The following is a 15,192-nucleotide window of genomic DNA, read 5'->3' as shown; positions in this document are numbered from 1 at the left end:
CAAATTTCGTTTTCACGACTTGATAATTAATAGCGTCAGATTCAACTTATGACTTTTTCTTAATTAATATTAAATTCTAATTTTTCTAATAAGTTCTAGCTTATTATTTAAAAAACACGTTTGGCATATAAACATTAATACATTTGAAAAGTAGTATATAAATGACAGAAAAAAGTTAATTTTTATGAAGTACTTATGAATATTGTATACGCATGGCTGTAATGGCTGAGAAATATATCTGTTAACGATGTTCTACATTAAGCATCAAGCGAAGATAGATAACGTTACCTTTAATTACATTACATCCCCAATACGAGTATTTTTATTTAATTAATGAAACCATTCAACCTTAAATAATAAAACTACAATCCAAGTAAGAAGTATTAGGTTTCCAATAATATTTTTATCAGTGGAGACACAGTACTGTATTGGTGTCTTCTGTGCCATTCTTTGGACCTAAAGATAATAAAAAACATTTTTTATATCTTGTGACATTAGAAGTATTTAATATTGCACAACAACATGTTCTATAATATCTAGATAACGTTTTATTTTCAAATAAATCGTATTATGATAGAACTAAACAAATATATCAATTTCTACATAGGTGAAAAACAGCAAGGCGCAAGGTATATATGAAAATCCTCCTGGGACCAATATATCTGCAAATATATAAGCAAAATATATTTACTTCTTTATTTTTATTTTATACCATTAGCCCTGAGAGTATTATTATTGTCTACTCTACAGTTTAGATATATATGAATCGGAATTCGTGGATTTATCCAGATTTATGCAGTATTTGAAAATACGCTTAACCTTTATATTTTCTGATCAAAGTGATTTCTACATTATTTAGAGTATATATATGTATGTATATGTACGTGTATGTGTATATAATAAAACAAGATGTTTAAACGTTATCTCGCGCAATGTAACTCAGAGAATAGTACTTAAAACCTACATTTGATTAATATGTAATTTCTGATCTTTACATTAGGCCTTTCCCTACTTAAAAATTAATCTTCAGCTAAACGAACTACTCTAGCTAGCTTCGTAATAAAGTTTTAAACATCTCTGGAAAAAGTACATTAATTTCTCCCGTTAAATTTACCCATAACTGTTATTACATAAACTTATTGTTTGTTCTTAAACGTTTCATATAATGATAGCAAGCTTAGTAATGGTTCTCCGACTAAACAATAACAATATTCCAGCGTCTAATTAATATGCCCCTGGACATTCCAAAAGCAATTACGAATGTTCCACGACAGCACCACAGGTTAAGAGGCAATTTCGAATTAAAATTTTAAATCGTAGGCATACAAATATGAACTAATTAACCCATACTGAATAAGTTATGTATTATTATATCCTTTTATAATTATTATTCTTATAAAATATTAATAAATTAAGTAATTTAATAATATATAACAATGACACTATTAGAACCAATGTTATGGCAAATAAAATTTAACAATATTATAAATGTTCATCAAGTATCTATGCTCATATTACAAAAAGGTTTATCGCATTACACAATCGAGTTTAATTCTAGTCAATTTCCTTATGTAAAGTGCGTAAATGCATTTCAATAAATTGAAAAAGTATAATATTTCAACGAAGCGTTTCGACCATACGCACAATGTTCTGTTTGGTCATATATTAATGGTATTATATCAACAGACATCAATGTTTAACTTAATTGTGATAATTCTATTGTACATACCGGAAGTGTAATTATCGTCATTTCATTCGAATTGTAGTATTAGCGCATACAATTTTTTATACAATATAAATTATAACTCTTATTATTTTTACTATCGTTATAAACTAGAGGCTATCGGATTATTATAATGTTTGGATTACTAAGTTGAAAGAGTTTATATGTTTATATATGTATAAATTGAATAAATAAATAGATATTATTATTATACATATATATGTACAACACATTTATTTACAATTCCCTATGTTGCTTATCTAATTTATTGTAAACAAATCCTTGATTGATATCAATTTTTTGAACTTTGATTTGGGAGGGCGATTAAATTCAAATTCTTTGACTATGAGAGTATTTATTTATATAAATTAACAATATTTGACCAAACGTAATCATATGGAAAATAAACACATTATCATACGTGCTCTAGGAAGCGTTAATGTTAAATATAAATCACTAAAACATTTCAAATTAATCAATTGATTAAATACATATATAATATTTTATTGGCAAATATATTTTGCCATATCAAAACAAAATTATTAATACAATTTTATCATATTTTTTTATTTTTAACATACAATAAAAACATTATTTCTATCTAGCACGTCACTTATAGCTCTAAAAATCTTTTTTGAGAAAATATAAGATTTATTCTAAGCAAATTTCTAATTTTGCTCATATTTAATTAAGTATATCAGGATTGTACAATATATTAGTTTTTTTTTTCGTTTTTTCTTATAAATTCAGGACAGACTTAACATAAATAATATATACGATAAATTAAATAATATATTGGTGCTTTTTAATTCATTAGATAATACTACATAATAGGCTTATGTTTCATTTACTGAACTTTAGTTAATCCAATTATCACAAACTATTAATTATATTGCAAGTTATATAAAGTAGATCTATTGTGAATGTAATATTGTTATATATGCTAAAGTTATTACATTTCCGGTTCATTTTAAATAAATTTATTTAAACATTATGCGATATTCAATTTAATAGCTATAAAATCAGTTTAAAAATGTTATGTAATATTTTATTATCTTATTGATCCAATTTTATCTGAAATATTGTATATAATTGTTTTGTTTTAGCTACATATAATTCTAATCCAATTTTCCAGCTCATTTCCTCTAAGAGCTCCCTCTAATAAAATATATCATCATTTATTTCCAATTAATTGATATTTTTCTTACAGCATCTTTTAAATGAAATATGCATGATCTCACTTAATATATTTCACTTCATTTATATTAACAATTCCTTATGTATACAAACTTTTTTGAATAAAATGTTACGTATAATTAATTAATGGTAAAAGTTACATATTCCACGGTTTATTATCACAATATATCAAAAGAAACATAAAAAATAACGAAGTATGTTCCATGCTATGAAAAATTATGTTCAGAAAAATCCATTGTTACTTTAAATCTTAAACCTGTATCACTTTTTAATTTTATGAAAATGTACAATACACTATTTATATCTTGTAAAAAACGTTATATTAGGCAACCACAAAGGTTCGTTAAAATATTCATTAAAAACAATTACTTAATTTTTTTAATGTTAAAAATTTTGACAAATAATCACAATATGACCTATAATATATGCATATAATATTCAAACCTATAACTCAACTAAAAATGTTAATACTTAGTGGTCAAGAAATGTTAGTGTTATACGCAAGATGAAAAAACCATATATTCATGTTTCGTTGAAATGCCACTTGTGATAAATTATTCCCTTATAGCCCTGTCATATATTCATGTAAAAATACGTATTATTTATATTTATATTCAGGAATATTAAAGAAAAAAATAAGACATAAATGATCAAATAGGAAAGAACTTTTAAATTACATACATTTGTATAATTAATTTTACATAAAATCCTTTGCAAACTAATATAAATATTAATTAATCCAGTTAACTGTAAATATATAAACAATAAAATAATATATCTTAACTAAATAAATAGTAATTTAACTAAAATAATTTAAGATTCCCTCTAATTGTCATTGCCATATCAAATTAAATTTATCATATATTTTATTTTGAAGCACCTGACTAAAAAGAACTACCAAAAAACCAATATACAATATTGTGACAGTTTTACGACTCTTTTGATCAACTTTTACTTTTAAAAAGATGAAAGAACATTTAAAGTTTAATATATTTAAGCGAAGGAAAAAATGATCTGACAATGTATAAGTAAGAAACTTTAAACACTTCAACAGCGTCGGATATTTTTAACATAATTTAATTTAAAATTAATTTTTTTGATTCACTAGCCTACATTAACAAAAATATCCAACCTTAGTTAGACTCAAACGAAGGAATTAGTAATAATTCTTCAATAACCTTTGGCCTACAAATTTCGAATTCCAATTAAAAAATATTACGTTCGGGATTTTGCGACATATCCCACCAAAAGCGGTTTTTGAAATATGGACATTTTTTGGATTTCAGATATATTTGGTAACCATTATTTTTATCTGTTACAAAATATTTTTCATTAGTTTTATAAAGAATGTATTTGAAATAACTAAATATTGCAAGTACATGTTGCATATATATGTAGAACCATTAGTATAAAGCTTTACACGTATCCCTAAACCTTTACAAATACATGACACCCACTTAGACAACTTTGTTATGATTTCCCTGTGGTAATTCGAAAACTTGATTTAATTCTCCACTTCCGCAACTCAGTTGCGATTAAATAAAGGTTAATCAACCAACCACTTGGAACTCTGTTGTGTATTTAGATCACATCTGATCAAAAATTTTAACACATCAGTTGTTATTATTGTTAATTGTTATCGTTAGTTGATTTTGTATATGTGCAATTGGAATTATTTTATATTTTTTGTTAATTTCGCACATTTAATTGTATGAATCCACTTCAAGCAATTATATTTTCTCAGTTCTCTGGCACCTTTCTGGTATCTTTTCTTTAATATTTAGATAAATTACATTCTACCAGCTCTTATATGGTTTTTTATGGTATTAATTGAAATAAACGATAGTTGAAGATCTAGAGAAAACAAAAGTTTCATGTTAAATATTGTAAATAACGATATGAAGAGAGATATCCCGCGAGAACAAATTTCTCGCACGTTGTATGTATTCCTCGACAGACTCGATCCCTTTTGATTATGTCCTATTCCAATTGATGAAGAATGACCCGTCTAATACGTTCTAGGAGATGTGCGAAAATGATATATGTATAAGGAGATAGTTACGTTATTTTGTCTGATATTTTTAAAAACTTAGAAAATGATAAAAGATGTATTAACATGTATCTATTTTAATTAATTATTTTGGACCTATTCAGTCGAAGATAATGGTAAGAATGGACTTTCTGCAGCTAATTTTATCCTAGAAGAATAAAAAAGGTATACCAAATCAATATAACCATTAAATATAAATTAAATCAACAGAAAACATTATTAACTATGCGAGAAAAACTAGTAATACAACGACAATAGAGGTGCAACTTCATGTTATTCAGGTATTATCTGGAAATAAAATCGAATTTTGTTTGGAGAAGATTCTATTGTTAAAATATATCGCATCCATCGACAACAGACTTTCCATTATCTTATTAAGTTCTTTTAACAGCGAAAAACAATGTCTCCCGTGTAAGCAACCAATGAGTCATTTGTTTCAACTGTTAAAATGCCATTAAGCACTCAAAAATATTCTTTATTTAGACAAAAATAATATTCGGAAGATTGCGTTGTTCGAAGTGGATAAACCTCTATATACCAATCGATCATATTCACGTTAACAAACATTAAGTATATTTTTCTGTTCTTATAGCAACATTTTAAAAGTATTTTAATCCAGAACGTTTGCGCAAATAAAAATCAAAATATGTACCACCAAATATCAAAGCTTTGAATCTCTATATAATTTACGTTAGTAATTTTTAATTGATGCCAATATTGCATCCACTACAATACCTATCATTGCTCCTTTGTGATGGTTTCGTCCGCACATAATACATAATTGAACATAAACTCCAGCAAACTGGCAATTTAATTTCCCTTAAATCAACTTCTCTCTGAATATAAACCAGATGTTATGTTATAATGTTAGCTTGTTTTTATTTGACTTTTAAACAATTTTGTAAAACTTTCGCACACAAATTTAATAAAGCTATTAGAAACTTATTAAAGGGGGAAGGGTGCGTTTTTTCGCAAATTAAAACAAATAAAAACCAGTAATTAGTGAATATTTGCTGGCCTCAGTTAAACACTCGATATTTTTTTAATTTCGTAATACTAAATTAAGTGTTATTAAGTATTGTAATCTTATGAAGTATTATTAATTGGCGCTTCTATATCAATTACATTGATAAAATATTTAGACATTTGTTGGACAACATCAGCAACATTTTAACTAATACTTGACGCATCGCATTCTCTAGTACTAGAGCAAAAATACACTCCAAATCCGAATTTAAATGATTTTATGTATATTGTCACTATGATGAATGATTAACGGACTACAAACAAAACTATCTACATAACCTACTAAGAGTAAAACTCAAAAGCTTAAAAAATAATCAATAAACTACTATTTACAAGAACTATTTAACTTGTTTTAGTTGTTTTACCTTGTTAACAATTTAATATCTGACTATCTTGGAGAAAAAACAAATATGCTCTGCAGTTTGTCTAAAAGTAATACAAAAACCGACACGAAAGCTTGATATATAAACTAAAAAAAATATTTTCAAATTAGCATATAGGTATATTATTCTATCCTCTCAAAATAAAAAAAAATCAAGATATTGTTTTAATTTTTTTTGCAATATATGTCTTTTTTTATTATTAGATTGCCAAATTCAATCAAGATATAAAACCTGTAAAGCTCTAGTGGTAACAACATCACTATTTTACACATTTTTATGCATCAGAGCAATCTTTCAAAATACTTTGATTAAATTGACTTTAGCGTCTGTTGCAATCTAAATGGATTGAATTGTTACAATGCGAGCCAACGCATATTTATTTCTCATGTTACTTTTCTGAAATTTTAAAAATATTTTCCATTTTAATTATTTATACACTTTTGAGCGCATTAATATTAAGTGTTAATGAAAAATGTTATTAAAATTAATACAAATAGTATAACAACATATTGTAACATAACAAAATATAATCATAAAAATAATTGAGTACCACAACTTTGACTACATGCCATGTTCGGTGTTAATAATTACTTAATGCAAATGTAATACGTGATGTATTACACTTTGTTGAAATGCACTTTGTTAATTAGATATTCTGTTACATAACTGTATCACATTTAGATATAAAAAGCTCCAATGTCTTGCCAATATCATAATGTTGCCATTTTGAAAATGCATATTTTTAAATCGACTAAATTTGTTTTTCATTATGATAAAAACTACTGTCTTAAAAGTTTTAAGAAAATACAGAAACAACTATCTTCCTCATAATTTAGAAAAAGTGTATCTGCTTCTGTTTTAATATCGTCACAATATATTTTATAAAAAATAATAAAGTAAAAAGCATTTTGCATTTAAAAACATTATATAAATTACTTTGATGGTATAATACGAGCTAATATGACAAACTAAACAATCGGAAAATTAATTGCAACAAAAAGTGTATTGTAATCGAGACTTGTTGTTACATATAGCAGTAGTTTGTTGCTTTAGGTTTAATTAAATTACCTTAACGTATCCTGCTTTGTAACTGAACTGGAAAATTAACTCTCAAAGGCATAAAAATTGCTACTCTATAGGTTTCAGCTTTTTTTCTATTTTAAATACAATACGGGATAGTAAAAATAAACGTCTATGGGTTAATTTATTAATCTAACATCAATTTTTTAATATTAATATTTTATAGGGTTTCCCTAATTTAGCATAAGATTTTAATTTGTTTTGATTAAATTTTGTTTCTACGTATGTAGTAAAGTGTAGCAATAAAAAAAGAGTTTTATAATTGACGATTTATCTATAGTATATTTTATAGTATTTACCACCACCGATATTTACGTTTACTTAAGTTTATACTAGAACGTTGTATATTTATTACCGACATAATGCCATACTAAAAATAGATACTTAAGTATTATTTGAATCATAAATATATGCTTAAAGCTTTATATTAAGGCCTTTTATCGATACTGTACAAAAGGGCTTTTCACCGCTCAATAATTAAAATGCGAAAATCAAATATCTTTCACAGAGGACGACGTTTTATACGGTAAAAGCCAATTATTTAGCTGCATTGGAAATTCTCAATAAAAAATGGTAATCTTTCTCTCGCCGAAACTACAACCCATAAATGACATTTTTATTCAACTCTGTACCCTCACAATCTGATATAAAACTTGTTACAATAGATCGGATTCCCGATAGCAATACTCGTGTTAAAGGTTTATCTACCTTAATTCTGATTAATTGTAACCGACTTGGAACAAGAAAAATAATAATAAAGGCAATATCGTAATACGAGTGACATTATTTTCAGTTATGAGTTCTCTTTATAATGCAAACAACTATTTCATTGAAACAGATTAAATGTAACTAAATTCTTAGTCATATTATTCGTATTTATTATAAGAAAAAGAGGAGAAAAGTATAACATGTAGTAAAAAAATCCTTTAGTATGAAACTAGCAATACTTCAGTAAGTCAAACAAAAAAGTGTATAAACGACCAAATAGTCATAACCAAATCTGATCCCGAGTGCTCTACTCATCATGGATTGATGATATCCATAGCACTCGGCACTCGAAGAGAGGGTCGGCCAACTTCTCAACCAATAGGCTGCCGTTGGTGCGACAGGACTTTGAACTTATTCTAGTCTCGAACAATGTCAGTCTTCTATTTTCAATCAGGTATGTTATTAGGTAGCTTTCTATGAACTTGGTCCATGTTTTTTTGTCTCTGAATTTGTACCTCAACTGTACACTGTGATAAATCTTGAACGAATGTCTTCATTTTTATATGTTCTCAGGGAGAAACGTGTAGAATTTGCCTTAAGTATCGGATTTGAAAGACATCAAGCTTACATATGGCAGATTGTAACGAGTTTCAGAGCAATATTGAAGGATTGACAAGATATGCCAAGAAAGATAAGCTTGAAAGGGGCAGCGATTTTGGTCTTTATTTTAATATTTCCTCTCTTCTGAGGAAAGGGAATGATTGAATGAAGAAAATGAAGAAATGATTGCCAAAGTTGAATTCTATTTTGAAAACAGAAACTCATGGTTCTTCAAAAAAGGTATAAAAAACTGGAATAGTGGGGGAATGAATGTATCAGTGATGGATGATAATGATAATTGAAGATTGATATATTGATGAAACGGTTAATAAAATCTTAGAAGTTAATGCGCTGCTACTGAAATCCTAGTGAAGGGTCCAAATTACATGAAGACATAGAATTAAATATTCAAACCCAAATAAATCGTCATGAGAGATACACTACGCTACAATTTTTCTAAAGAAAATAAAATTGCAAAAAAATTTAATTTTATTGTGTAGCTTATATTTAAAAATTATTTTTGGTGTTTTATATTATCGTACAATTAATTTAAATTATGAATTGTTAAAAAATACTCAATCGCTACGTACTACTTCCTGTCCAATAAAGCGCCTATTTTTAAAATCGTTTGAATCTACTGGAAAATAGACCTAAAATATCGCGATATAATAGCATGAGAATCGATTTTGAACTGAAAGAAATTCAAGAAAGTATCCATGCCTCTAATTTTTATTTATGTAACAATGTACAGTATACATTTTTAAACCCTATATATAATATTTTTCAAACATTTTATCATATATCTCAAACATTAATTAATGGCATATATACTATTTATTTTAATAGCTAACTTTTTTGGCAAAACCGTAAAAAACAAAATTTTACGAAAAAAGCCTTATGGAAGTCCATTTTCAAAACGCAGTAACTTTTGACTGAGCAAACAGATAACGCTACAACAATATTCAGTATATTCTACGAACTATTATCCCTATAGTTTGACTAGAGATATGGAACTTTAAAGCTGTTAGGAAAAACCGAAATTACTTTTCCCCAACCATATATAAGACTTAAATGAATACATTATAAGTACATGAACATATATGTATTTGTAATACGAGATTATTAGACACATTTATTTATAAAATATCCATGTTATTCTTGCCATTCTTGTCAATTATCTGACTAGATGTGACCAACGACCCATTTCATGGTTATTTTTAGCGTTCGTACTTCCCTATCCATTGCTGACTTAAGTTGTTTAAATGATAATTAATTTAATTACTACATAACACTAATTACTTTCAACTTTTTATTATATTAATATCTATTTTTTTTATCTAACTACTAATTTATGTATAATTTATATACATAACTGTTGTGTCATCAATTAATACAATATTTTTAAAAATTCTACCACTTATCTTTAGTATTACATTATATCTTTGCACAGAATTAATGTAATGTGTAAACTCCTTTTAATATCACGCAACTTAGTAATAATTTTGCATTATAAAATTTTCTCATTACTTCATTTCATTTCAACATGAACCTGCATTTATTGAAAAACCCTAAATTGTTTAATAATTCTCTTAGTAAAATGCTAGATATATTATAAATTAGAATCTAACTTCCGGTGTAACATTACAAATAGGAAATATAACTATGGTATATTTCGAAAAGTGTTAACGTTTGGTTAAAATTTCCCTAGGGCCTTTTATTGGGTATCGCCAATTTGCCACCATTTTATATTTTTATTTTTAACGTAATAGCAAACGATATATTCCACCCCAGTAAAAATAAATTAATTTTCTGCCGTTTTAAACTTGCTTGTGAATATCAGTAAATATATATGATATAATAAAAACTTTCCTTCTCGGTTTGATGATTGATGACGTTGATGACGATTGTTAGGTGTTACTTAGTCAGATCGAAACAAGTAATTGTCAAGTAAGGATTAATATCTGATAAATACGGCGAGTAAGTATGGTTTATTATATAAATATTTTTATATAGATATTCACAAATTATATGTCTTCACCGATCGTTCTTTTTTTCAATTTTTGACTCAGGCTTTTATTAGCAAATGTTGACGATCATAGCGTTTGGTTTTTCGAACAAGGGAGACTCTTGTACATCCAATAAAATTAAATGAAAACGACTAATTAACAAAGTTGCGCTTCAAACTGATGAATTGATTGGAAATAATGTATATAAAGTTTTTCATAAAGTGAATATTACGTTGATATAACTTTAACATATTATTGTGTTATATTAAATTATTTAGAACGCATGATATCGCAGCAAAAGCTAAATGAAATTTGACTGAACACTATCAAGTGCACAAAATAATACTTCAACTATTATTAACACAAAGCAGATATTTTGTGAAAGGCATTTTAAATTATTAATCATTAGTTTAATTATAAAATAAGTATTATTAACATGCAACTTTTTCAGAAACTACATTTTGTATAATCTATATAAAATAAAATGTTAGATGTGCAAATAAATATTTTAAATTCTAGAAAAATAGACGGTATCAGTGAGTAATGTAAAACTGTCAGGTTTACAGCGCCATATCATAAGATTAGGCATTATTAGCTTTTAATTATTCTTTTATAGGAATCATTGGTTTTCCCTTCTTGTTTTCGAGTAATTCTTGTTGTTTTTAGAAAGACATAATTGATATCAAAATATCCTATCAAGTCATATTGCAAAATGAATATATTCGGCCACGCCGTTAATTGAAGATTGAGAAAAAGTCGTAATTTTATGAAGAAAGTAGTATGATAGTAATCTGTAGTAATGATAAAGAAACGCAATTTAATTTTAATCTTGCCCAGAAAAATAAAAATAGTATATAGAAAAAAATATATTTTGAGATTCACATTAAACTTACCTCTAAATAATTTAGAGCAATAGTAAATATGGCACGTAAATGACTTCCGTCCATATTTATGTAAGACGATTTTGAACTTTGCTGTTTAAACATACTATTAAAAGTTTAATGCACTTTATATTAGAATACCAATAGGAGCTACGCAAATTCAGAACTGCTATTGTCCAAAATAATAGTAATCTGAACTCACATTGCTTCTCCACTCAACAATGGAGAATTCAAATTATCACTGATTATATGGTAAGTTAATTTCAATAACAAAACCGTTCATAACTATGACTTACTATAACTTCTAATCAAACTAACATACAAAAAATAGATAGAATATTTTTATTTTTATTCTATAAGAACACAACAAAAACGCCACGATTAAATTTGATTTGATTTCGTGAGAAAGCAGCTATCTGCTCTATGGATATCGCATTCCCAAATAATGGGATATTTTTCATTGAAAAATAATGTTGTGGACAATTTCATCACTATACATGAGGTTTAATGAGGTTTAGTAACAGTTCGGGCCGAGTTTGTGCTCAGAAATTTTCAGTAGCGTTTGTTTGGAATGCAAAAACAATTATTTCAACTTTTGCGATACTTAGTTCTACCTGACTTCTTAGACCTTAAAACATTGTTTTGTAGAAAACGATGAACATCCAACTAAAAGGTAACAGGTGCTATATTTTACATTTTCAAAACACCATGAAGATGGGGTCCATACATTTAAGAATCGTTGAAATAACTCTATTGGATTTAAAGTAAACGATATTAAATTATGTTACCAACTATAAATAAGAAATATTAAAAATATTTTTCTTCCTTCTAAAAATGTCCAATTACAAAGCAACAAAATACTATTGGTGATTAACTATATCTTCTTGTATTATTTAAAGAAAATTGTTAAAAATAATCAAGTACTGTTAACAATTTATTACTGCATTTACAATAACATACAATAATTGATATGATGGTTTCAAAATTAATAGTTTTCATATGTTCTACTGATTCCAGTCAACTTAAAAGTGATTCGACCTTTGGTTTTTTTCAACCGATTATTAAAAAACGAAAATATGAAAAAATAAAACTATAAAATTTTATAAAATCCATGAAAACCCACGTTTATAAATTGTTGTCACGTGATGATTAGCTGAATATCAGTCAGGTTTGCTAGATCCTGACTAGTCTCAAGAAACCCGTGACCTTTTATGACCAAACCAAACCAAACATCAATTTTTTAATATTCAACACTCCTAAAGTGTTTTCCCGTTATCTAATGTAGTTATATAAGTAATGTAGTAAAAATCTTCATTGCCGGACAAAGAATATAACTATTATTTAATCGACAGTCTCAAAGCACCGTTACATAGAAGCACAAAATAAGAAAGGCTATTGGAATAAATATAATTTAGTGAAAGGTCCGTGAAAATTTTTTAAATTTAAATAGTTAGAATAAAATAATAATATATTTCAAATATAATTAAATTTGTACTACTTCCAATTCCTATGATAAATAATGCAAATTTTACACAGAACTTTGACAACAGGTCCCTGTCGAGATATATAACAAAGTTAAAGCATTGAATAAATTATTTTTAGGATTTAATTTATTTTAAATAGTAATATCAAAAACTCGTAGGTCATAACAAAGTTTCATAAAAATCGCTAATATATAATTAATGATCTATTAACAATTCTATGTAAAATTCTTAAATATATTTCAGATTTTTTATATATTTCATGCAAATATATAAAATAATGCATGTTTATATGAAAATTTAATTATACTACAAAACACTCATTGTATTGGAGATGAAATATCTTTTCAAAGAAAGTTTTTTAATAAATCTATTAATTAAAAGGGCTTTTTAAGATGACTATCCATGACCTTCCCCATTCATAAATTTATAAGTTTATCGGTAGGTTGATAAGTAAATGTTGGAAATCTTGAAGTATGCGTACAATAGAAGTCTGTAAGAATATACTACAATAGAAGCGAATGGAGCATCATAGGAATGTCTGTTATGAAAAGATTATATGGGTAGTCACTTGTCATCGAAAAGGAAATGTTATCTTAAATAATGATTAACTATGTTCTGAATCCAGAATAAAACATCTTAATTTTCAATTGTTGCTACTTTGTATGACTATATATTTTATTATTTACAACAAAACAATTTAAAAATATTAAATTATAAAATATTGCTTTTAACTTAATATCTTTATATAAAAGTTGTTCAGGTTCATATAAAGAAGTAATAAAATACGTTCTATACTTGGTAAGATTTTTCGATTTTAACGTGTTGAATCAACAATTCTTTGTCCTGCTTAAGAGTATTATGCAACAAGTACTTTGATGGAATTTATGCCTGTTTTTTTGGATTTGATGAATGCCAAAATTTTTATTTTTTTTAACACAGAAAAAACTTTGTTAAAAGTTATTTCTGATATGCTACGCTACATCCATGTTTTTAACACTTAAAAATAGTTCAACACCATGAAACATACAACAACGACCATTCGACTTACCTCTTCGTAAGTGGTCACAAGTCTGTAACAAACTGTTTAGAGGACCGCGGCAACTTTCGAAGTTGGCAGTCGGCCGCCAGCCGGATGACATGCGCTCGCTCCCACCGCCGAAGAAGTTGCGTGAAGAACACCCGTCGGGGGCGGTGTGTGATAAACCACCAGCAATGTTTAATAAACATGAATTTTACACACCGATTATTTTCAGGCCCGGTCGCGAGTGTAGGAGTCGTAATTAAACGAAACTTCCTTTTTTATTCAATTTCGTATCGATATTAAATCGTTTATTACTATCATCGATACTGAAAAACTATAGGTGCATAATTAAGGTTACAGATATATCGAACCTTCAAAAGGGTATATTTCATTAACTACTTAATTTAGTCGACATTTTAGGAATCTTCTTTTTAAAATTTTGAATGATTTTTCGCAGAAATTCCTACAATGTTTTTTATTCAAAGTATTATCCAGGCAGTATACGGATTCTCAATGCCGAAAAATCATCGTAAATTGAAGCATTTCTGGAACCCACTTAATTTTTTAATTTCATCGTAAGAAGTAAGAAATAAAAGACTTATATATATTTCCTTCTTTCTATTTATATTTCTAAAGATAGAGAAATATGATTGGTATCTTAACGAAGAACAAGAAGGAAAAAATATATTCTTGAAAGAGTTCTATACACACTCAATTTTGTATGATATTTGTATGTATGCTCAAATAAAACTTTTTCTGTGTTATGAGGAAAGATTTTATTCTTGGATTTCGAACGAAAGTTTTTAGTATTAATGAAAAACAAATGTTCTGCGACTATATAACAACATAATTATTAATCAACAGAATACATTTCAGCGAAATATAATACATCACTTTGCATTAACTAATTATTAACAATGGATATATCATGTAGTCAAAACTGTGGTAGTCAATTATTTTTATAATACAAAAATTTATTTGAAAATATGAGATGACAAAAAAATTTATATATATATATATATATATATATATA

At 26.7% G+C, this 15,192-nt stretch overlaps 1 protein-coding gene across 1 annotated transcript in view; it reads right to left on the bottom strand.

Annotated features, from left to right (window-relative positions):
* Nucleotides 1-14,330, bottom strand: part of LOC143198396 (uncharacterized) — a 32,544-nt gene extending 18,214 nt beyond the window's left edge. The window contains exon 1 of the mRNA XM_076407577.1: nt 14,187-14,330. Coding sequence (XP_076263692.1) covers nt 14,187-14,277 — 91 coding nt within the window. The 5' untranslated portion in view covers nt 14,278-14,330. The remainder of the gene's footprint in view (nt 1-14,186) is intronic.
* Nucleotides 14,331-15,192: the final 862 nt, after the last annotated feature.

Source organism: Rhynchophorus ferrugineus, unplaced genomic scaffold (assembly GCF_030347505.1).
Source record: "Rhynchophorus ferrugineus isolate W39M unplaced genomic scaffold, kcgeb_rfMv2 rfM6, whole genome shotgun sequence".
NCBI classification, from domain to species: domain Eukaryota; kingdom Metazoa; phylum Arthropoda; class Insecta; order Coleoptera; family Curculionidae; genus Rhynchophorus; species Rhynchophorus ferrugineus.
The sequence above is the reverse complement of the archived record's forward strand: the minus strand, read 5'-3'. Positions and strand labels throughout refer to the sequence as shown.